Raw genomic sequence first — 24,842 nt, 5'->3', positions numbered from 1 at the left:
AGGGTAAGAATCCATCCCCATGTGGGAGCTGGCTGCCACAGTCCAGGCCACAGCATGTCAATGCAGTGGTGCAAAGTCCAATCTCCCCTGTAGTCTAAGTGCCCCTGTAAGAGTAACAGATTTGTCTAATTCTTGCAGGGGTGAAATGATGACAGCTGGTCTCAAATCTCTTTCCATCCCAGTGTCCAGGCTGCTGAGCTGTCTGGAGGACAAACAGTGCCATCAGGATGATGGTGTAAAGCAGCCAGGATTCCTGGCTTGTAGGAAGCACAACACAGCCATGCCTGTACTGCTGCCAGAGATGAGGCAAGAAGTAGGATGGCTGTGTCCCCATGGGGCTAAGCCCAAACCCATTAGCTCACACAGAGCTGGCTGGGACATCAAAGTATCACCTCCCGAGACAGAAAAGAGAGACTCAGGCTGTGTCCAGTGGAGCTCCATTGGAGTATGAACCATACACCCAGGCCAGCTCTTCTTCAAGCCACTGAAGCTCACTAGGTTGTGCTACCGGTCCAGTTCCCAAAGGATTTATTACATGGAGCAGCAAAGGAAATCCACATGCCATTTTATAATGTTAGGCAAACAGACAGCATAGTAACCCTTGCACTGGCTCCTCCATCACCATGCCTTGCAGCTCAGGTGCAGCTGATCATAGAATCATTGAGGTAGGAAAAGACCTCTAAGATCATCGAGTCCAACCATTAAACCAAAACCACTGTTCACTGCTAAACCATAGCAAAAATGATACATGTCACTGGAGAGATGCTTACCCACAGCTCCCATCTGCACAGTATTTATTTTTTGATTCCTTGTGCTAAATAGCATCCTTCAGTGTTGGATTTGTTGAAAACACTCATATTCTTGTCATGTTCTGTTCCCAGAAGTCCAGGAGGACTTCAGAGAAAGCAGTAATGCTATCTCTGAGACTCTTTCCTCACTGAATATTTTCAGCATCTAGATGGCCAAAAATATCAAATTTGACTTTTGTAAATTGAAATATCTAAAATAATGAAAGGAAATTATCAGTTAACATCTTAATTTGAAGAGGTTTTTATAAAGACTAGTAAAACATATATAAATCCATTTCTGATGAGACTTCTAATTTTTAGACAAACCTTGACACTACTATATCTTGCTAGATTAAAAGGAAAATGAAATTCAACATGTGGAAAATTCCCTTAAAGTCAGAATTCCCAGTTTTAATCTACCATGAAGATCGCACATTTCATATTTTTATGAAGCATTTCATATTTTTATGGCAGCAGATCAGAAGAGCACCATTCCTTTTTTCCATATGGCAAGGATGATGCAAAACAATATCTGGAGCAAGAAGGAAAAAATAATGTGACTGATCGGAATACAAAGACAAAGAACTTCATTGAAATTATCTTTTTAGAGCATCATCCCACATAGCTCAGAACCTCTCAGCACGAGTCTGGCATAAACTGTGCTATGCCAAACTTCCCCTTCAAGGCTTCCAACTTCAGAATGAGAGCTAAAGGCGCAGAATCTGGCTCTGGGCATCCTGCTCTGGCTGACCCTGCTCTGAGCAGGGGACTTGGACTGGATGGTCTCCAGAGTTTCCTGCCAGCCTTGTCCAATAGGGACAATAGGCTCAAATGGTCCTGTCAGCCTTGTCCAATAGGCTCAAATAGCCCCTTTTCTCCACACCTTAATCACAGACTGCCTCCCCACTGCTCTCTTCCTCGCTGTCTTCTCCCCAGAATGTACCTTCCCACAGACATCTCAGGTCTGAGGGAGTCACCACTGTCCCCTGCCATGGAGCCTGTGCTGGGCTGCTTCTCTGACCTTCCTGCTGTCTGGCTGGTTCTTGCAATGGCTTTGTCCCCGTGGGGTGAGGGTGGTCCTGCAGCGAGGCTGTGTTTTCACTACCCAAACCAGTGAGCTTTCTTTACAGAAAAATGGCTGGCTTGAATGGCTTTTTTTTTTGACAGTGAAGAAAGTCTGTGCTTCCAAGCATTTGTGGGGCACAGGCATGGCAGCTACTGAGGGAGCAACACTGGGCCAAGCCAGAAACCCTGCTGGGCAACACCAAAATAGCCAATTACTTCATAGCCCATTAAAGAGTGAATAGCCTAAAAATTATCCTGCACTAATGGCATTAGTCTTCTAGGACTCCCTTCCAAGAGGCTGAGATGAACCACTCATTTGCAAGAGTCCTCAGATGCAAACACCAGGGAAAAAAAGCTCATAACATCCACTTTTCAAATAAAAAGTGACAAACAGAAGTCAGTAGATCTTACTTAGGACAGAGCTATGAGAAAAAAAATGCAGAAAGCTAAGTAGCTGCCCTGAACTCACCATTTTTTAACATAAATGAGAGATTTTTTTCTATGTTAGATCTTCAGTGATGCTGCTTCTGCTGTGCTGTTTTGGCAATTTGTGAGTTGAATTTGGAACCTGGGACATCATATTAAGTTTGGATTCATTTTAGGGCAGAGTTTAAGTTCTCTTGCTTGTGGAGAAGGAATTTTTTTCCCCTCTAATGATGTAGTTCAGTATCTTGAACACTAATTTTACAGACATTTGTGAATCAAGCTGTCACTACATTGGCATGTCTACTTAGAATTATTTTTTCTTGGGACAATACAAATGATATCATGTCTTTGCTTGTCTGAGGAGGACAAGAATATCTTGTAAAAATAAAATTCTCAAAATCCTTACACAAACATGCTTATCTACACCCTGCAAGTAGGTTTTTGTACTCTGTATTCATTGTGAATTTGGAAGTTAGAGAGGCAAACTGAAGCATGCTGCTGTAGCTGTGCTCCTGTGAGCATGCATATGAATATCAAATAATGAGGTAATCAGTGGACTAAGCAGCTGGTATTTCTATTCATTTTGAGGAGATAAAAATTTGTTTGGTTTTAATTTCATTTCTTGGAAATTTCTCTGATCATAGTTTCTACTATGTAACTCAGTCTCAAGCAGTGCAGTGCTGGAGGGTGCAGGTTACAGAGAAGTGTTTGATCTATGGGCAGCTACATGCATTAAGAGTAGCAAACCACCTTTCATTTCTACTAAAGCAAAGAAAAAAAAAAAAAAAAAACAAGTCCATTATATAATAAAAAAGTGAGTGGATAAAAACCCCTGCCCAAGGTACTGGGCTGCCTGAGAAAGCTGGTGCAAAACCAAATGCTGCCAGTGAACCAAGTGCAAATTGAAACCAAACAACTCCAGAGCAGGAGGTGTTTGGCATCAGCCACAGGCATGAGGAACTGTGCAGGGATAGCTGTCACCCCTGTGACCGGCTGCAGAGTGGCCCCCAGTCCGAGATGCCCAGCCTCAGGGCAGCCCCTGTGCTGAGCATTTCCAGCACCTGTTCTCCTCCAGGGCAAGAAGAAGCCGTTCTTTTTCTGCCTTCAAGCAATACCCAGAAAAGGGTGGAGACTAATGTATTTTCCATTATCAGAAAAGCTCACAAACAAGTGTTGCTTCCCTGCTCCCTGCCACTCTCTGGAAAACAGCCTTGTACAGAGGAACACGGAGGCACTCCCAGGCCAGGGCTGGTAAACACCCACAGGGAGACTAAGGAGCGCCAGAGGACCCGATGTTCATCACCGGGGATCTAGGGCTGCATCCATGGGAGGTGATCCAAAAGCCTCTCTGTGGTTCCCATCAGTGCCTGTAAGGTCACAGGCATTTGTCTGAACTGCTGTATTTTCCACAGGACCCAATGAAAGAGAAAAGCTGTGCTCTTTCAGCGATGCTAGGAGCACAGCTGCTGTGGCAGAGCTGACCGTATCAACTCTCTGGTGCTCAGAGAGGAGTGACTTCCATCCCAATAGCCCCAGTGTAAAGCCAAAACATGGGCATCAAGCCAAACCACTCACTTGCATTTTGGTAGGTACTGGGGCCTACATTTGAGAGGACGAATCCTTTATTCTCAGTGCATTTTATGTTCCCCTGAATCCCCCTTTGGCCACTAAGGTGTTATTTCAGTTCTGCGGAAGTGTTTGACTTTGGAGCAGCAGAAATTTTTGCAAAGAATTTTGGCATTCATTGTGGCCATCCAGTACTTACAGAGGCTTATAAAAAAGAGGGAGAGTGAATATATGGACAGATAGTAAGAGGACCAGGGGAAACAGCTTTAAACTAAAAAAGGAGAGATTTAAATGAGATATGAGGAAGAAATTCTTTACTCAGTGGGTGGTGATGCACTGGAACAGGTTACCTAGAGGAATTGTGCATGTCCCATCCCTGCAAGTTGGCCAAGCTGGATGGTGCCCTGGGCAACCTAATCTAGGGGTTGGCATCTGTGCCCACGACAGGGATATTGGAACTAGATTATATTTAAGGTCAATTCCAACTCAACCCATCCTATGATTCTGGTATACCTGGGCCTATACTTACTGCTGCATACCTATCCCGTCCCCTTTATTGCTATAGGTGTCCCTCTAACAGTATGCTGTGGAAAACCTGCTGAGTACTTGAGTCTGAAAATTCTGCCAAAAAGCAGAAGAGGTAATGTGACCAAGCCCAAATATCAATATACTAATTTCTCAGTGTAGTACTTGATTTTAAAAATCACCATCCAAAACATAGCAATAATAGGGGTTTTGTTTTATGCCTTATGCTACGCTGCCTTTGAATTCAAGATTTTTTTTTTCCTTAGGCATGAAGGCTAGAAAGACTGGATTCAGATTCATGAAAAGTGAGACTGTCACGAAACTGCAAAACGTGAGAAGCTAGGGCTTAGCAGAAAACAAAATATGTCATGAGATTCACACTAAAATTAGAAAAGTGAGTTGTACTGCAGTATAGCTGCACAGGTGTGCAGAACTGCAGTCACTTCATTCTCAGGAAATAGTTATTCAGTAGAACTGTCTCTTAAGCCTGTGTTTCAAGCAAGTCATAACTGACACTTCACAGTCGTGAAATTCAGCCAACAAAACCTGTGGAGCAGGTGCTACCCTACCTCTGTAGTACCAGAACAAAGGCACACAGGAACTAGTGGGCAGCTGCCACTCAAAGCTGCATCAAGGCTTTTACAGGGAATTTCTCCTGAGGAATAGTAAGAAATCTTTCCCTTTAGTTTCCATATCAGGTTTTCAGATCAGTGCTCTTCCCAGCCTCTCCTCCTCTGGGCTGCTCGCAGTGTGGAGTGCTCTTTTCCTGTTTACCCTCACATCCCTTTTTATTACTAGGCAGGACTTTTTTTTTTTTTAAAGCACACTCAGGCGCCTGCTTGTTTTTTCTAAAGCTCTACAGGGATTTGTCGGCGTCTTTTGCAGCAGGTCATCCTGTTTTCAGACAAAGTTCCTGTCTTGTTAAAAACAATAATTTCTGGATGTCTCTGTAGGTCTCCTGCTTTTAATCATCCTGAGTCCTTGAGCCATCCACACTCAAAATATTTAGTGTTTGTTTGTAGCTAAAAACAAAAAGGAAAATAAAGGAAAAGCCCAGAGAACATTTCCTTCTACAAGACAGGAGACCCCCGAGCACTGCAGTGGCACAGGTCAGCTGAGCATAGGCTGTGGCATGCTCAGGACAAAGGCTTTGACTATCAGACAAAACAGTGGCAGCAGCAGCTTTACCATCACTCAAAATGCCTGGCTGCTCAGGAGCAAGTTGCCTGCAGGTGCCTGAATCACGGGTAAGTGCCAGCCAGGAGGGCTCTGACAGCCCTGGAACAGACCTGCAGGGCACAGCAGAGGATGTACTGGGCCATAGTAGGGCTGGCCTATCTTTTGGGCACAGTCTGCAGTCTGAGCACCTAGGGAAAAAAAGGGGTAATACTGTCTTGTGCAACAGTAATAATTTTCAGACTGGTCAAAGCTCTGCATGGCTTTGAAACCCACTGATAGACAGCAATAGGGCCAGTGTAATGCTACATTATTTATTGGGTTTTAATTTTACATTGAGAGAAAAACTCAAGCAACCATCTGTCATATTTCATCTATTTTAATTCTGTATATGCCCCCTAGTATTGTATTAAGGACAACTATTCAAACAGTACATCCATACTGGCAACACCTCTTGTGGTGAGGGGACCACTGTTGTTTCATGTACATTTAGGCTGGGACAGATATTTTGCATGGCTTCATGTGAAACAGAAGTGGGAGATTACTGCTTATGCTTCCCTTTACAGCCAGCAGCAGAAGGTATTCTCTGTTAGGGGGCAGCTAGCACGCCTAAGTTAAAATCCCCTGCTGAGCTCCTCTCTGCAGTTTCTCCTCATTACCCTAGTGAAGGGGGACAGTGTCCTGCCTTTAAAGGTTAGAGTATGTGAACAAACCCTCAGTAATTGGTGATATAAGACGTCAAAGTGTTTAACAAGTATATTTAGTACCACTCAGATAGAAATAGTTGGGGGAAGTTGGTCACAGAAGGTGATAAGTGTCACCTTGAGCTGGGACAAGAAGTCAAGTCTCTTTCATGTAGCCTCAAAGAGGGGCTGGATCTATCTGCCAGTGCTGCAAGGAGGACTCATGGGAGCACAGGACTGAAACCTCTGAGCTCCTGAGGGAGCACTTTCCAACCTCTTACCTATTGAAAAATGCTGTTATTACAATGGCAAAGGCAAGAAAATAAAGAAAAAATGCCAAGACAAATAACTTACTCTCCTCACTGGCTCCAGGTTTGCACTATACAAAGCTGCACCTTAAAGGATCTTGGGTCACCTCCTTGGAGCTGAGGGACAGCTCACCTTCAAGTGCACCTCCAGGGTTTTGTGTACTGTTATGTTCAAGGAGGTGATGAAATGTGTTTCAAAATATGTATGTTTAAAGAGGCCATAGCCTGTACTTCCATTAAGAGAAAGGGTTTATTGTGTGCTTCCTGACGCTGAACACTCATGCAAAACGATCATCAATCAAAGTTTCAGGCTGTGGTAAATTTACCCCTGACAGTTCTTATAGGAAGATGTTACACAATCCCTAACCAAAATGCTTTGATCTCCTAAGTCAAAGTCAATATGTCCAGCTGGATAAATAGCATTAAGCCCAGCACTGCTTCCTGTGTAAGTGATAAAAAATTGATAAAATCCTGACTTTCAGAATCACAGGTGCTTTAAATCAATGGAACACAGTTCACCAAAGCTATTAATACTACCCCTGGAAGTCTCCACTGGAAGCAAAAAGCTTTGAAACTTTCAGGCTCTTTAGTTCAGAAATGGAGTTCAAATTAGGTGGTTTTTAGGCCGCCACAATCACTGAGCCACAACCAGAGGCTGTCGTACTCTGTGCCAGTATCAGTCAGAACCGTGTCATTTGCTTAACTGGACCAGAGTCCCTGAGCTGAGATTCAGCCTCTGGCACTGCCAGCTTCCCTGCAGGGCAGCTGGATTAGCTTTCAAGGATGTGCTTACAGAAACAGTTTTACAGACTCATCCCTATTCCCTGTCTTAACCAGTCCTCTCTTCAGACACACTAAATGTGTTACCCCTCCCTTTCAGGATCCTACCATTTTTTAGACCCCACTTAGTCTCCTTGAACTCTTAACTGACCACTGTGGGAAAACTTCTTCCTTCTCCTTCCCCTTGTATTATCATGGAATGACAGCCCCTCTTTCTGGGCAAAAGCAGGGCTGGTGAATGATGGGGTTCAGGCAGGTTTTCTTCCCTCCAACTGATTCACTTCCCAACATTGATAATCTATTACAGAGTCTGTCTTACTGCCCATTCCCCTCCTTCCCCAATAATAATGACATTCTTGAATGCTTGAGATAAATATCCTGTTACAAACCAGATGATCGGGCTGAATATTACTTTCATCCTCTATGTGACTACTTGTGGGGGAGTGCAGATAGTCTGTTTAGCCATATGGATGGTTTTCCATCATTCACAAATGTCACAGACAGCGGGGCAAAATTTCTTTTTTTTACATGGTCTTTGAGTTGCTTCAGCTGAAATTGATTTTTGGAAGGTAAAATTCACCCTGGTCCAAGGGCCACTTCATGGCAAATATAGCCCACATGTTCTTATAAAACTGAAAACATATGCGAAATTTCAGAAAAACATGCACCTTGTGCTAAGGAAATCCTTGGAGGAAATCTTTGACGTACCAATCTTAGAAATTAATTTTAAATAAATGAAATGGTATATCCATCTTCTGAAACACCTATCTGACACACCCATCTTCTCTCTTCCAAATATACAGTGACTGTAAGCTCCTAGAAGTGCTGTGTCTTCTAAAAAGCCCAAAACCAACAACAGTAAATTGCTTCCCAGAAAATCTTATTTTGACCTAAGGGGAGGAAAGGAATCAGAAAAAAAGTCCCCTCTTCCACTTCTCAAGAAGCACTTCTTACTTCCTCCAAATGATCATGTCCGTGAAGAAGTGAGGGGTGCCCTCTCACCCAGCAGCAGAAACAAAAACAGACACCTTGAGTTTCAACAAATGGCCTGGCTGGGCAAATTACAGAGCTAAAGAAAACAGTCTCTATCTAAGAATATGTCAGCTAAGGCACTTTCTCCCCAAGCTGATAAGAAGAGCTCAGACCTGATGAGCAACCTGTTCTCAGAGAGAGCAGAGCCAGCACTTTTCACAGAGAGCTGCTCTCCCAGGTTCGGCAGCCACATGTTGTCTAGACCTTGCTCCTTCCTTCTTGTCCTCAGCCACAATTCATAACACAAGTGAGCAGAAAGTCTCCTGACTGCTCCCAAACATATTCCTGCTCTAAGGGGTGGCCTTAGGCAAGAGCAGTCTCAGCAAATGCCGCTCCCTGCTCTTGTAGCCCTCCCATCGCCGTGCCTCACAACAGGCCACGTAGGACACACAGCAGATGCCTGGGAATTGTCACAGGCAAACTTTTCAATCCATAGTGAATGGCAGCAGTCTCATGTTTTTGGAGACCTGAGTATGAAGGTCAGGTGGGAATTTGGGAGGCAGGGGGACAAGGGACATGAGGCTGAACCTGTACAAGTCCACAGGGCAGCTGTTGGCATAGAGGTGGTTTTGAGATCATCTTTGCCTTACTTGCAATGCCTGGTTGGACCTCAACCTGCCAATCAGCTGGACCTGATCCTTCTGGCTTGTTTTTCCTGTCTCATCTGTACTGTGTCTGTGGTCAGAAGTTCATCTTCCCCTTCTTTCCAAAGGCAATGTGCTGAACCCAGCTTAATGGATGATCAGAACAACTGATCAATTCCAAACCCTGAGAATAAAAAGTCCTTGGTTAATTTCTCTGCCATTTTGGCCTCATTTACCTTCTAAAGTAATAGGCAATCTATTTTTTTCAGGGACTCAGTTGCAAAATCAATATAGGCTTTGCTTTTAAGAGCAAAAAGACAATCAACACACACCATAGGTCCTATTCCAGGCACTGCTTTTGCCTTGCTATGTCAGCTAAACCTAGCTTGAAAAACTGCAGTAACACCACTGATGGTCTTACTCAGATGAGATAAATAGCTTCAATGTGATTGAATCAAGTGGTATGTCCTCAATAGAGAGGGATGATTAACAGGTAGTAATCAGTATTTTCCCATAACAATGTACCTCATAGCTTTACCAACTAATAACGCAGTCAGTATCTGTACATTTACCTCTGAAGGTTTTCAGTAATTAAAAAAGGCCAGCTAACAAAATGGCTCAAAGAAAATCCCTGTGGTACATTTTTGAGTTGCTCTGAAGCTGAGTGATGTGGTAGGTGACCTCTCCCTACCTCATTCTAACAGTTCTTGTCCACATGTAATAGCAGAAGCATCACAAGTTGTTGATGTATTTAAAGGAGTGGGAGCAATTGTTTTTAAATAATTAGTCTTTTTCTGAATCTAAAAGAGATTCATTTTATCACTGAGTGTAGAGAGCTCTTTGAATGCAAGAACTCATGCTTATTTGCCTCCAGTTTTCTCTGAGTAACTACATGAATCAACAGGGGTGGCACTTGAAGGCACTAAGCTAAAGTGAAGAGCACTCTCATCTCGAAATCTCAATGCAGAAGACTTGGTTCCTCTTTGCATAAATCCTGGGGAAGAAATATGAGGCACTGAGAGTTCCTTTGTTTTTGCTCACTGGATTTAAACAATTCCTCCTGCACACATCAGAACAATGAATCCCTTCAGTCTACCAGACTACAAGCAATATAAGGCAATCAGTTCATGCTGCAGACCTCTAGAATTTTCTAAGTTTTGGGGAAGCAAATGGGATTGAAGCAACTTCAGATTCAAACTTTGCAGCAACTTCAGATTCAGAATCAACTTTGATTCTGTTATTTTAAAGAGAAGTAATAAGCAACACACCCTCTGAACACACATGCTCCCCTGTATCCAATTATTACCCTCACATAATGCATCCATCATTAAAACAGAATGTCTAGGCTGAAGTTGTCCTCACTAATTAGAAAAATTCCTGGCCAAAACGGTATTGATTTGAGCCCAAAGAACCCAGGTTCTTTGGTGATTCCTCACCACATTCTGTCATTGGTGGACTCCTCACCTTACATACTTCTAGCCTCAGTAAGGACTTGCTAACACAGCCAATACACTGAGTGTGGACAAGCACCAACACGGCTGGTAGGCTGTTCTCACTCTGAATCATGCTGTACACAGCATGTAACAGAGTCCCTCTCTCTGACTTACTTCAGGAAACACACTTTTTTAGATTAAAAACATCCTGCAGCCATTAGTTGGCTCTCCAAAATCCACTGACAAATGCTGTTTTGCTAGATGTTCAGGCATGTCAGCAGGATGCTCAGCACCATTCAGAGCTATTAACTCATTAACTGTTCCATGTAGAAGAAGAGACAGTATATTAAGGTTACGATAATTTGAAATATTTCATATTTATCCAGATTAAAAAAAAATAAAATTCCACTGACAAGTTGGACTACAGGTTTTGGTACCAAAGGCACAGTTTGGATTAAATGAGAAAGAAAAAAGTTACCAGTTTTTGTTTATTTCATATTTAATCTCCAGAGAGAAATCTTTTCTGAAAGTGTCGTTTGGACACTGACCTGGTCTGACTAACTTTGGTATATTGATCTTGGCAGACAAACCAGTTCTTCTTTCCCTCTGCAACACAAGTAGAAAAGCAGTTGCCTTTGCAGTGCAATACACCATTCTTCAGTGGGGTACTGAACCTACTCACCTTGAATATAGGACATAACTTATTTCAAGGGTTTGTTTGTGGCTGCATTATCATTCGCCATTGGAAAAATCATATAGGCAAAAAACCCTGGCAAAATAAAACTCAAACATTAAAAAAAAAAAAAAAAAGACAAGGTGTTGAGGGTGGATGTAATGAGAATGCTGATGGGTCCTTGCATTCAGTGGCAGTAATTAGCTTTACCATAGTAAATTCTAGGCATATGGCATATCGACTTTCGCACCCTCTTACATGATTTAAATTGTTCTCATAAATGTCTGTCTCACTGTAACAGTGAAAAATCTCCTCTTTCCTCAAGAATAAAACTGCCCTGACAACTGATGCTTAAAAAAAAGCCTCCCAAATCCAGTTAAGGCAATGATGTGTGTTTAATGCAAGAGAACAACAATTAGTGTATTTTTGACTGAAAAGAACTCAGTTAAGCTGCCAGAAATGTCAAAAGTTCCTCGTTGCCCTGACACTTACGTAATTGTTCTGCAAACACCCACACACCGGAATAGACCTACTCCACCAAAAATTGCAGGGCTGACTCACTGAGTGTTCATCTACGTATTGAAGACCTAACCATCTAGGATATATCATCCATAGCATAATTCTAATGTGATTTCCCTGATTAAATAAAATTACACTTCACACAGGAAAAAAAACCCAAAACCCTCCATATCTTCAGGATCCTGTCCACCAATCACAGAGGAAGCAGCCAAAAATGGCAGCACTGCAGGCAGTGTCTACTCTCCAAAGTCTTGCCTGAGCCCCATACAAGGGCAAGGCTGGGATTAGATGCATCTGGCCACGGTGTGCAGGATTCTCCTTGTTGAAACACAACACAGAAACAATTGTACCTACAACCCACTTAGTTTTAACTTCCTTGCTGTGTAACATTCACCTTTCTGAATCCAGTTGTCACAGCTAGCCATAAACCTTCTTATCTGAAGGAAAGTGCTCCCCTCCATGAAGGTCATCATAACCCTGTGCTAAGGCACTAATCTGGTGCAGACTGGAAAGGGAGCAATAACCACTGAATGCTGCTTCCTGCACTTTTCTTATAGCCATTCAAATTCTGTTGTGATCCAGAAATGCTTAACTTCTCTGATCTGATGGGACTGACACATGAAATGAAGCAGATTGCTGCAAACTGGGACTAGAAGAAAAAGAAAATAGCCAACCAATATTTATAATGATTACCAGGAAAAAAAAAAACAAACCTGTAAGAAAGAGCAGGGAGGCTCCAGTGTACCACTGGAAAGCATAGGGCTGTAGGTGTCTCTACAACAGTGTCTCGCAAACCCTTGAACAGAGATTATGCATACAGTTTAGCCAGAATAGGAAACTTTGTGAAAATGGTTTGTACTTTACAGTTCTACTACAAAACTACTCAGAGACAGCAGTATTTTAATATAATTTACCTTTGTGGTATGTTGGTGACACCAAGGTACCAAATAAGTGACCAAAAACTGTGACCATGATCAGTGATCATCATGTCGTGCTCTGACATACCCAGTGATGACCTGGTGTTTGGATGTGACAGTTCTGCTATTAAGTCCTCATAAATACCCAAGCATACTAAAGCCAGAATAAACTTGACAACAGTAACTGTCTTGCCAGTATTTGCAGAGATTACACTTGTACACACCCAGCCTTCAAGGTATATTTTATACTGCAAAGCTCTTAAATACCGAATCAAAGAATTACCACACCCATTTATGGCTTACCTTGAGATGTATACCTTTCAAAAGGACTCTGTTCCCTCAATATATACTTTGCTAGTAATGTAAACAACCCAATATTGCCCCAAACATTTGTAATACTGCTCCACATTTAGGGCATTACCCTTTCCCCACTTGTTCTATTTACATAAAAAGTTCTTTCTACTGTTTTCCCTCTCCTACCAACTAAAGTCTCTCAAGCTTCCAAATGAAATAACCTATCTGATCTGTGAAACTTAGGAGTTGTAGTGACTGACCCCTTAAGAACACTGTAGTTTGGCAACTTTATATTTATATTCTGGTTTGTTTGATTGTTTGTTTGTTTTGGGGAAATGGAAGTGCAAATTGTAGCAAACTAAATCAGAAAGGTTTGTGTGACTTATATCACATTCCACCTCCTGGAAGACAGCATCACGTGTGCTTCAAATTCAGCCTGTGACTTGAGCCCTTTGTTTTTTTCGAACAGAGTAGGACATTTTAGTGCCTGGGTCTAGCCATCAGTTTGGTACTTCCCCCTCAACAAGCTTTTACCAACCTTTTTTGACAACAGCAGGTCACAAGGGAAAGCTCCAGGCTTAGTAATAAGGAAACTCTTACCTCTGTCAACGTATGTATCCAGTTTGATGCAGGTCCTGCCTGGTCCAGGAGAAGTCCCTGTAAGGGACTTTTCATCTATGAAGAGTAAAGCAGAAGTGCTAAATGGAAGTTTGCAGGTGTCAGGATGCATAATTGTCTGTGTCTCCCCCTGTGACATCCTGGAGCCAAACTGTGTGCTCAGCTCCATGGGGTCCCCAGGACACATTTCAGTGGCTGTATAGAAAACAGACAGCGGAAATGGAATTGTTCATGCCTTGGTTGAACTACTAATTGCCTCTCCTTGGAAACAAAATATAAGATAGCTGCATAGCATTTCTTTTCCTGAATATGCCTGTCCCAGGATGAAAATCTTTTTCTTACATAATTTGCTGTCCCTGCCCTGCTCTCTGCACAGCTGATTTACCCTGCACTTTGCAAATGCAGCCCTTGTTTACTCTTTTCATGGTCTAGAACAAGCCTTCAGTCATCCCAGGGGCAGGGTTTATTCCCATGGTCAGAACAGAGAGATTTGGTAGCAGGGGATTTCGTAAACACAGAGGAAAAGAAATCTTTAGCATTGGGAAGAGAGAGCTGCTTTCCACACTTCCTAGATGCTGTCAGGTTTGCTTCCTTGTAGGATGAGTGAACAGGACAAAAATGAGACAGTGCTATTGAAGGAACATACTTTGGTGACAGCACTAATGCCTCCCCAGGTAAGCCCACATGCTATAGTCCCTAGTTAGCTCTTCAATCAAAATGGACAGCATTGGAAAGAGATCATAGCATTTTCTCAGCAGCCTCATCTGGTGTGATGTATGTGCCCAGTATAGTGTGATACAGGCTGCCACTGAACAGCAGACAACAGCAGAGAGAAACACCAGCCTGCACAACATGAAAACACTCTCTGGACACTACTGAACTCTTAGGTATTGGCAAAGAAATAATATAAGCACAGTGTTGTCTGTATACAAATAGCATGATATTTCTGCACCCCACATAAGGAGTTTTAGATAGGAATTGCTCTATTCCTTAGCTAAGGTAACAGAACCATATAAATCTACATTCCAACCAGTAAGCAAATTTATTAATTTAATCACTGCCACCAAATATAATGGTGTATCTGTATTTTCATGCAATCACACACACAGTACAACTTTTCTAATTTAGTTTGCTTTTCTAATTTCGTCTTCTGCCTTTTGCTGCTATTATACAGTCCATTTTTAATCTGAAAGCTATCAAATTAACATGTAATTATAAAAAAGCGTGCAGACACCTAGCCTTCTGTTCTCTTCATGTTTATTATTTTTAACAGACAGCTGCCCACCTGTGCTATGTTTCTGTTGCCAGAAGATTGTAAATCACTGTGAAGTGATACACAGGTCAGTGCCACCAAAAGTGTCACTAGCAATGGCAACATGTGGTGGGAAGGGAAAAAAGAAGAAAAAAACTATTACAGCACTTGCCTCGGTGCTTGGCCAATACACTGTGAATCTTGCTAAATGTGTGCCTTGCACTGCCCTCCCACAAGCTTGGTTTTATCCTTTAAGAAGGGAATCCAACAGCCAGTAGTGATCTGCTGTCAAACAAAACTGCTCACCTTTGCACACCCTGAGGAACAATTTGGAGAACTCATGAGCTGCATTCAGAAGGGAACCTTGTTTATACCACAAGGAGTCCTCCTAAAAAATGCATGTCTGTGGTAGCTGTTAAGTATTTTAAAGCATCATTCCTAAGTAATTGCTAATTACATTACTTTATTACAAGGCACAATTAAATATGTGCTTGAAGTCATCCAGCTATTTGCTGTTTCAAGGAAAGCACTTGAGTCAAAAGGATTTCCTAAATGGAGTCATTCAAGTGTTTTATTTCTCCAACTTCAGGAATTATTTTAGATGTGAATAATTGGACATTGAATAACCAGTTAAATGTCATTTCCATAAATTGTTTGTACTTTACATAAATAAAATGTTTTATAGGACACTTTTGTTCTCCCTTTGAGACACCTTGCACTAACCACTCTTACACCAAATGGTACTCTACTTTATGGACAGTTTGGACTAGGATGATTTGTGTATTTCTATATATTGAAATAGATCATTCATAGGAACCAATACAGACACACATTGATTTTTCACTTTTACTGAAACTAACAGGAACTGTATAAAGGACTTAGAGATAAACCTGAAGGTGAGAATCACAGACTGCATGTAAAAGTACAGGCTTTTAGGTTCCACTTAAAACAATTACAGGTTCTACCAGGCACAATTTAGAGACAGTAAAGGGAACTGAGTTGTTCCAGAGTGCTGTTTGTCCTCTCTGAAGACCTTCTGAAAGTGATAAATGAGAGGAAATAAATAGGTTAAAATGTGAACCTCTAACTTCCAGCATCTAAAGTTGAATGACTTTTTAGCTGAATTACAGTAATTTGCTGGTTCAGTCAAAGCTGATCGTTATGATCCTCAAAATTTTTGCCTAAGTATGACCTGCCAGTGGAGAAACCTGTCTTCACTACATTTTCCAAGCTCTTGCATTTCCAGAGTTGAATTGGCATCTCACCCAAAATCCTGATGCCAGCACGTGTTATGCTCCTTGGCCTTCTCCAACAGGCAGCCCCAGAGTTTGCCTGAAGTTAAACACTGCAGATACAGAAGGCGTCTCTGCCATTTTGATTATCATCAGTGGGACATGGAAAATGAAGGCTGGAGTCCCTGCTCTCGTAAATATTGATTGATGCAACATGGGAAAGGAGTGAACAAAGAAGCAGAAAACCCTTTCCTATATATTTTGTGCCCTGACTTCTCATAGAAAGACAGACTCCCATCAAATTCTGCTTCAGTTAAGTAAAAGAGAAGCATGAAACCAAATCTTTAGAGGAAGAAAGCACTTGTATAAAAAAATTCTCATCCCTGATGCCTAATGCGAGAAGAAACTTCATCAGTACTTAGCCTTCTGAGGATGCCTCTACATCACTGCCTGAGTATTCCAGACTGTGAAGTGTCTCAGAGTGACCCAGTTGGCCTGGTTTCAAAATGTTATAGATACCTGCCTTTTTGGTACTTCTCTCTCCCACTACACAATGTAGATAGCCTGTCTGTCTAATTCAGGCCCAGGGCTTCTATTGCAGGGAGAGATATGAAGGAATTGGGCAAAACAAAACTAAATTTTAATAGCTGTCATCCATGCAATGCTCTTGTCCTACATGTCTGGCCAAGACAAGCTCAGGTCATAAGCACTCATGGAGCTCTATTGAGCCCTCTACCCATGCTACAAATGAGCAAAATGGTCCAAAAGCCAGCAAAATAGGCTATTTGTTACTAATAAGCTTTGAGCTGGACTGAAGAAGTCTTACTGGCAGACAAGAAAGTGAAAAAAACAAAAACACAAATAAAAAATAAAAAAATAAATGAGCACATGTCCCTCCTCATCCAAAAATAAACATTTCAGAGTTGAAAACGTAGAGGCCGGGTGAATGAAGGCATCATGGCTGACAGGAATAGGCTCTTCTCACTGCTCAGGTACTGCAAAAACTTCTGGAAGTTGAAGGATAAATGGTCTCCTGGTGAAGCTTGGGTTGTACATCTGGTCTCTGACAAAGCATCAGATGGTAGCATAACTGAATCTGCTCCAGCATCCCTCAGTGACTGACAGGACAGAGTGGTTCAGACAGAGAGAGGAAAAGGGAGTGCATACATGCATGCAAACAGAAAGACAACAAGGTGGCACATAGGCTCTCATTCTCCTTTAGAGTTCTTCAGCTGGTGCGTGCTGAGGGAAGTACTACTACAAATTCAAAAGGTGCTATTTGTATTTGACTGGTTTAACTCTGTTGCAGTGCAAAATCTCCTGCCTGGGTCCCAGATCACCAAATGCCACACTGCTGCCATGCAATCAGCAGGCTATAGCTACCACCATTACAAGTCTGTCTCCAGCTCTACTTCAGAAATACAACTCTCTGGAGTATGCTTCATCTAACATATTAATGCCTTCATACACTTACCCTTGAACATTCATAGTATTTCCATCAAAACTGAGAGTACTAAGAGTAAAAAATATCTTTAAATGCTATCATTACTTATTGTAATAGTATTTTTATACTACTAGGCAGGTATCTCACCCAAAAAAATGCTTAAATAAATAAAACCAAAGGCTTCTGCTTGCTAGTTTGATCTGCCGCTGCTCTGGACACTTAAACAGTATACTCTGAACATATCAGAACAGCAAATGAAGCACCTGGTAAGAACAGGCTGGAAAGCCTTTAATGAGAGAGGACAGGTCCATAGTGGGCAATGTGAGCTGGACAAGTTGCCCGTGCTGAGCCATGGGACAGGGTGTGTGGTGTGCCCAGTGGGTGGAACATCAGTTCAAGGAAATCTCATGACTAAGGGGCGAGGCAAGGTTTGTGTAACACTCCAGTCCCACTTTCAAGCCTCTGAAAAAGGTAGCAAGAAGGGATCCTCTAAAAATCCCTGCTGGGGAGGATGTCATTAATGCCATCTGGGTGTCAGCCTTGCTTGAAACTGCAGCGACTGATGTGCCAACTTTAATTAACGTCACGGGTATTTTCTTCGTGGAACACACAGGACTGCCCATGCAACTATCTGTTCCCAGGGTCACACTCTCCAGCCACTCACCACCTAAACAACCTCCTTCAGCTGGGGTTAAAAACAGTGAGCCCCGGAGGGCAGTAGCAGTGGAAGAGAGATTAGCCTCTCCTGAACAATTTTACTTCAAAGCAGATGTTGGTGGCAGGATTAGCATTTAGGCCAGGCTTCTCCTGATTTATTGTCGCTCCTCACTTTCCTCTTACCCATTTGCTAACCCGCACCTTGGAACCACTGCTCCCGGCTCAGCCTCCGGCCCCGCGGCGCCCCCAGCCCACCGGCCCCAGGTTGCCCCCGGCCCCTACTATCCCGGCGCCGCTCCGACGGGCACCGCAGCCCAGCCGTCCCCTCCGCCTCCCGGTGCGGCGGGGACTGCAGCGCCCTTCCGCCCGGCCGGACCGGGGGAAAGCGCAGGACGGCGGCGGCGGCGGTGCCCCACCCGCAGGAGGAGCCGGTGCGGCGGCCGGGGCCGCCAACGCGGGCGCTGCCAGGTGCGAGGGGCCGCACCGGACCCCGCCGTGCCGGCGGCGGCCCAGGCGCTCCCCGAGCCCCGGGAGTGGCTGCGGGTTCGTTGCTGGCGGTGGACTCACGCTGCGGCCCGGCGAGCGCGGTTCAATCACAGGCTACCTGGAGGGGCCGGCCGGGCCACTTTCCCTGCTCACGTTTGTGGGGTGGCCCGCCCGGGCTGCAGCAGGAGCGCCTGCGGGCTGCTCCTGCGGCGGGGCCGGCTCCCCGCCTGCGCTGCGTGCAGCGAATAAAGCCGGGTCGCGTAGGAAGAGATTAGCTCGGGGTTTACTCTTCACCCCCGTAGAGATCAGCCGAGGACAGAGCCTACCCGCCTCCCTAAAAATGGGATTCCCGGAACACCCTAATGAAAAGCCGGGCCACGATCAGCTCGGGAGAACTGGGGGTAACACGGCCGGCCCCCGCGGGGTATGACTTAGGGAGCGAAAATATGGAGGGAGGGAGGGAGAGAAAAGAAAAAGTGCCATTAGTTCCGCCGGCTGCGACGGCCGCCCCGCGGCTGGTGCTTGCGGAGGGAAGGGGGGAGCGCCGGGCCGCGCCCCCTCACCTGCCCCCGCCCGCCGCGCCGCGGCTGCCGCTTGTTTGCACTCGGCTTATCCGGAGCGGAAATTCCTTTCCGTTTTTGTGAATGACAAACTCATTAACGATTCATCAACACAACCTGTTCCAGCCGGCCCGTCGCCGCGGCAACAGCCCCTTCCGCGCGCCCCCATTGGCTGCGCCGGAGAATGTATCCATTGAGCGGAGCCGCGGTTGTACCCATTGAGGAGCCGCCGGGCGCCGAGCTGCGTGGGGCCGCGGCCGAGGGGCGCTGCGGGCGGCGGCGGGGCAGCGCAGCAAAGGAGGGGAACGCAAGGCAAGGGGCGCCGCCACCGCCGCAGCGCTTCCATGCTGAGCCGGGGAGCCCCGCTCGGCGGCACGTTAATTGGATTTCATTCACTCGTGGCGGAGGAAAAGCCCAAGGGCTCGGGCTGCAGCGGCGATTAGGCAGGTTCATTGACAGAAAAAAAGAGGAGACAGGGCAGGCTGGCTGCGCGCACGCAGGCACACACACACACGCGCTCACACTCACACACACGCCGGGGCCGGGGCTGCTTCTCCCTCCCCGTGACTCCACAGCCGCCCGGCGCGGGGGAAGCGGCGCGGGGGGGGCTGCGTGATTCATTTTCCTGGGGCGGAGGGAGATAAGTTGTGCGGAGTTAGAGGGGTGCAGCCCGCCCGCCGAGCCAGCCGCATGCCTCTGTGAGAGAGAGGGGCGCTTCCAGAGCACGCTCCGCTCCCCCCGTCCTTCCTCATGCTAGATACGTTCAGACCCGTCCCTTTCGCGTTGGAAATGGCGATTAGTAAATCCGTGGCGTGGCTGAACGAGCAGCTGGAGATGGGCAACGACCGGCTACTGCTGATGGACTGTCGACCGCAGGAGTTGTACGAGTCGTCCCACATCGAGTCGGCCATCAATGTGGCCATCCCCGGCATCATGCTGCGGCGGCTGCAGAAGGGCAACCTGCCCCTGCGGTCCCTCGTCGCCAGCAGCGAGGAGGACCGGGAGCGCTTCGCCCGCCGGTGCGGCACCGACACGGTAGTGCTGTACGACGAGCACAGCCGCGACTGGAACGAGAATACTGGCGGCGAGTCCGTGCTGGGGCTGCTCCTGAAGCGCCTCAAAGATGAAGGCTGCAAGGCATTTTATCTGGAAGGTGAGAAGGGCCGTCCAGGGTTGGGGGAGAGATCTCTGCCAGGGTAAGAGGGAGGGGGGGGGATGCGGTCTGCAGCGTTCCCCGGGCAGTGGATTGATGCGCCAGGAGAGCACTGACTTGGGTAGGGGGCTTTTCCCCCTACTCCACACTTCTCTCCCCCTCTCGCCCTCCCTCCCCCCATCTTCGCATTGTTTAAAGAAACCTTGATGTCTGAAATCACTATGGCAGCGTGGGGAGGACAGGACTAACGGGGATTCCGGCATGAGCCTGGTAGAAGGAATTGCCGCCGAGACACCTCTCCAGCGGTCCCCGCAGGGCAAAGCGGTACAGAGCTTTAATCTTGAATGTGCTGAGCCCTCCACCGCAGCGGACGATTTTCTTAACCCTTCCTTTAAGTTAGTCTGTCTGCGTTGTGAGTGTGACATTTTTTTTCTTCTTTATCCCGGAGCTCGAGAGGGTGCAAAACAGACGCTCCTTTGCAGACAGGGCTGTACTAGGGAAGTAAGTCGACATGCCATCTTATATCAGGTTGCATTTTCTCCTCTTTGCTTTTCTCTCCAGGTGGTTTTAGCAAGTTCCAGGCCGAGTTCGCCTTGCACTGTGAAACTAACCTAGACAGTTCGTGTAGTAGCAGCTCTCCTCCTTTGCCGGTCCTGGGCTTGGGAGGCCTCCGAATCAGCTCCGATTCATCATCCGACATTGAATCTGACATTGACAGAGACCCCAATAGTGCCACCGACTCCGATGGCAGCCCTCTTTCCAACAACCAGCCTTCCTTTCCGGTGGAGATTTTACCCTACCTCTACTTAGGCTGTGCCAAGGACTCTACTAATTTGGATGTTTTAGAAGAGTTCGGCATTAAATACATCTTGAATGTTACTCCTAACCTGCCTAATCTCTTTGAAAACGCCGGTGAATTCAAGTACAAACAGATCCCGATCTCTGACCACTGGAGCCAAAATCTCTCTCAGTTCTTTCCTGAGGCCATCTCCTTCATAGGTAAGACCCGATTACTTGCTAACATTTACATGTCAAGCGGCAGAATTCGTTATATTTTGCAGAATTCGTGAATTTCGGGCGAGAAGCGGTAGCAGCATTTATGGTCGTCTCTGGGGCATGCCCCGTTCTCTGATTTTAAAGCCGGCTTAAGTTGAGGGCTGTTGGGGACTGTTTGGGGGGGGTTATTGAGAAGTCCTGGTGAATTGTAAGCGACCTTTGCAGGGTTGCACAGGCATACCTGAATTGTCTGGCTGTGGAATTCCTCCTTGAGTCATTTGTGTTGGCGCTGGGGACTGAGCCCTGCGCATGTTGGGGGATCTTCTTAAAGGTCCTGGCGGCTGTGGGGGGGGCAAATGAGCCTGGGACTGATGGTTTATTTGACTGTTTTCTTTGTTAATGTTGGGTTTTGGGGTTGTTTGTTTTTGTTTTTGGTTTTTTTTATTTTTCCTTGAAGTTACTGAAGAGTAGTATAATAAAAAGAGTAGTATAATCTAACTTTAGCTTTAAAATTATGAATAGCTTTTAAGTTATGAATAAGCGGTGTCCCTGGCAAATATATAGCCAGAGTTTAAATTAAATCTTGTGGTAATAATGATATTCATCTCGGGCTCGGTGCCTCGGTCAGCCGGCCCTCAGACGGGAATCTGTACCCTCGGGCCCAAGGAGTTCTGGTTAAAATCTTAACTCTCCTCCTTCGTTTTGGGGAGGACTCAAATGGTTCCATCGGGGTGCGGTGGGGTGGACACTGCAATATCTGTTGGGAAGCTGTGCTGTAATCCGGTTGAATGATACCGGTAATAGTGGAGAATGTAGGTAATCTGAGCCTAGCAGGAAGAAATGTGGCTAGAAGCCACAAAGAAACTAATCTCCAGGCATTGTAATGCATTTCCTATTACAAAGGAACCCATTTTCAACCAATGTTGACATCCTGTTCCTCCTAATGGGCTGTCCCCTGTGACTTCCCTCATTCTTTTAAAATGCCTGAATACCTCCATTGTTAGCTGCACAACAGTTGGAGAATAATTTAATAGACCTTTGCAGTCTGCTAGTCTGTATAAAGCCTTTCAGTGACATATTGCAGGATTTCCATGCTGGGGCAAGGGGACTGTAAGAATTTAAAGGCAAATCTCCAGGCAAAAGCTTGTCTTTTAAAACTGACTTTTAAAACAGTGTCATGCAGCGTGTCCTGCTCCCTTTGTCTCATTCTTAGTTTTCTCAGCTCTTGGACTTGGGTAGTAGGGGGAGTGGATTCTTCTCTTGTCCTGGTTTTAAGCCGCTAAAGTTAACTCTTGAGTTGCACTGCTGGCCACTGGGATCAGAATTGTACTTTCTTCCTCCTTGATACTAATCTCATTTGTGTTAAGAGATCAGTTACCAACCCTCTGTCTTACGTGTCCTTCTCTGCCTCTTTGTACAGATGAAGCACGGGGGAAGAACTGCGGCGTCCTGGTGCATTGCTTAGCAGGGATCAGCCGCTCGGTCACAGTGACGGTGGCCTACCTCATGCAGAAGCTGAACTTGTCCATGAATGATGCCTATGATATTGTCAAGATGAAGAAGTCCAACATTTCACCCAACTTCAACTTCATGGGTCAGCTGCTGGACTTTGAGCGGACTCTGGGACTGAGCAGCCCCTGTGACAATCGAGTGCCGAACCAGCAGCTGTACTTCACCACCCCTTCCAACCAGAACGTCTTCCAGGTGGATTCCTTGCAGTCCACGTGAGCTCCCACCACCTCCCTTCTCCTGTCCATTTCATGGGATCACTCCTCAATGGTTTCTCTTTGGCAGTGATAAAGAAATGCAGCTTTCTCTTTTTCTGGCCTCTGCTGTTAAAAAGCAGCTGCCAGTGCAGTCAACGGAAGGTTAAACAGTATGGAATCGGCTATTGCAAAGGGAGGGGACATGGCAAGCTCTCTGGGCAGGACCGTGGTGACCAGGCAGCAGGTGGGCAGTGTGTTCATCCCTGCTTGGGCAGTAGCTGGGGTCTTGTGGTAGGGTGAGGCTGGACAGGCTGGGCACATGTTCTCTAGAGGCTGGAACCATCCTGCCCTCTGCTCTCAGATCTGTGACACGCATCTTTGTCTTCAGTGAAGACTGGTTATTTTTGTTTGTTTGTTTTAATTTAGAGGAGCCAAAGAAAGAGATTTCAGCTTAGTGTATTTGGAGTACTTGTTTGCTACGAGCTTGGTAGTATTCTACTTGATCAATGTAAATATTTAACCTTAAATTTATTTGCTTTTTTTTTCCTTAATTCACATGTACTCAAGAAATCAATCCAAGGGACACCTGTGTTTTTGTTCTTTTCATAAATTTTGCTTTGTTTGTTTGTTTGTTTGAATTGCAAAGAGTATATTTGCAGCATGCTGAATTTTATTGAAGCAAGCTTTCCATGAGGGAGAAATGGCAATGGTGAGAAGTTTGCAGATCAGGTTTTGTGAGCAAGTAGAGTCTCTTCTTTCATATATCTTTCTTTTCCTTGTGATTTTTTTTCCACATGCTTTTGATGTAGGTTCCATATGATATATATATATATACATATATATATATATTTAAATTAAATTAATTTTTTTGCCTTACCTTTTGTAAATAGATCATCTGGGAGGAGGTTTGTCTTTGAATGCGAAAGATTTTTGATCACTTTTTAAAACTTTCAGATGTGCTAAACAGTGCATTACCTCTGTACAAATTCTTCAGGGAGCTTCACCTCAAATGCAATATTTTGCGTCTTTTTATTTGTATAAAACTGGAAGTATGTGCAAGCATTTGTACCTGTGTGTACGCACAGTGAACCTGCACATGGTTGCCAATAAGGGAGAGTCTAATCCACAGTGTAAAAGTTTTAAGATGGAATTTATTATAAGAATGTAAAACCTTAAATTATTAATAAATAAATAACTATTTTTGGCTATGGAGAAGCTGACTGGTTTATTCCTCCTTTCCCCTCTGTGTAATTGTGGTTAATTGCACATACCCATATGGTTATGTTTAAAGGCAATAATTGCTCTCAATAGCTTTTGTACATCCCCCTAAGACAATAAAACCTTGATTTCCCCTTTGGTCCACTGGCGCCTAAATGAATAAACAGTGAATGTGCTAGATTCTCATCTTGCTTTGGTGAAGGGAATGCTTTTGAAGGCCTTTAGGTTAATTACAAAATATTCCAGCATCTCTTTGCTGTACTAGGGATGCACCTGACTCTGGGCCATATTTTTTTGTTTTTCTTTTCTCATTATTATTTTTTCTTTTATTATTAAGAGTAAGGAGCTGCTGTTTTCTGGCTTTATGAATTTTGGTCACTCTATTACAGATGCCAGGAGATGGGTTCATGCTCTGCTTAGCTGTCTAGCAGGATCTCATTTCACAGAGATTCATCAATAGTCTGCCTTTAAATGATTTTTCTGCTGCCATTCAGCCACTTTGCAACTTAATGAAGGCATGGAGGAAAAGTCTATATATACCCTTAGTCACCTCATTTCCTCTTTGTACCCTTCAAGCAGTTCTGTCTCTGCAGAAGGAAAAAGGGGGATTATAGCAATTGCAAAACTTCCTGCTGCAACTTATATTCATTAACATCCTTCTTGATGATAACTGGCCCAAGGCAGGGTGGTGCCAAAATCTGTGTGCAGTACCACAGTGAGGGGCTGGGGCTGTCGGCTGAGATACTGCAGA

The 24,842-nt window shown here is 44.8% G+C and overlaps 1 protein-coding gene and 1 long non-coding RNA gene across 2 annotated transcripts; one reads left to right on the top strand and one right to left on the bottom strand.

Annotated features, from left to right (window-relative positions):
- Positions 1–776: 776 nt before the first annotated feature.
- Positions 777–13,457, bottom strand: LOC128787691 (uncharacterized). Its single transcript, XR_008430797.1, has 3 exons — positions 13,370–13,457; positions 8,940–9,117; positions 777–954 (listed from the first exon to the last, which is right to left on the bottom strand). It is a non-coding gene; the product is annotated as an uncharacterized LOC128787691 (long non-coding RNA).
- A 5,786-nt stretch (positions 13,458–19,243) lies between these two features.
- DUSP6 (dual specificity phosphatase 6) lies at positions 19,244–24,197 on the top strand. The gene is made up of 3 exons (XM_053942894.1): positions 19,244–20,171; positions 20,733–21,170; positions 22,588–24,197. Exons 1-3 carry the CDS (start codon positions 19,769–19,771, stop codon positions 22,893–22,895), a joined length of 1,149 nt encoding a protein of 382 aa, XP_053798869.1. The 5' UTR covers positions 19,244–19,768; the 3' UTR covers positions 22,896–24,197.
- The last annotated feature ends 645 nt before the right edge of the window (positions 24,198–24,842 follow it).

The sequence above is a fragment of the Vidua chalybeata genome, chromosome 5 (assembly GCF_026979565.1).
Source record: "Vidua chalybeata isolate OUT-0048 chromosome 5, bVidCha1 merged haplotype, whole genome shotgun sequence".
Classification (NCBI taxonomy): Eukaryota; Metazoa; Chordata; class Aves; order Passeriformes; family Viduidae; genus Vidua; species Vidua chalybeata.
This window is presented reverse-complemented; position numbering and strand designations above follow the sequence as displayed.

Excerpts from the sequence above, each read along its gene's own strand:
- DUSP6 (XM_053942894.1), top strand. The coding sequence starts at position 19,769 with ATGCTAGATACGTTCAGACCCGTCCCTTTCGCGTTGGAAATGGCGATT. Across the intron at positions 20,172-20,732 it reads CAAGGCATTTTATCTGGAAG|GTGGTTTTAGCAAGTTCCAG; the intron begins GTGAGAAGGGCC and ends TTTTCTCTCCAG. Across the intron at positions 21,171-22,587 it reads TGAGGCCATCTCCTTCATAG|ATGAAGCACGGGGGAAGAAC; the intron begins GTAAGACCCGAT and ends CTCTTTGTACAG.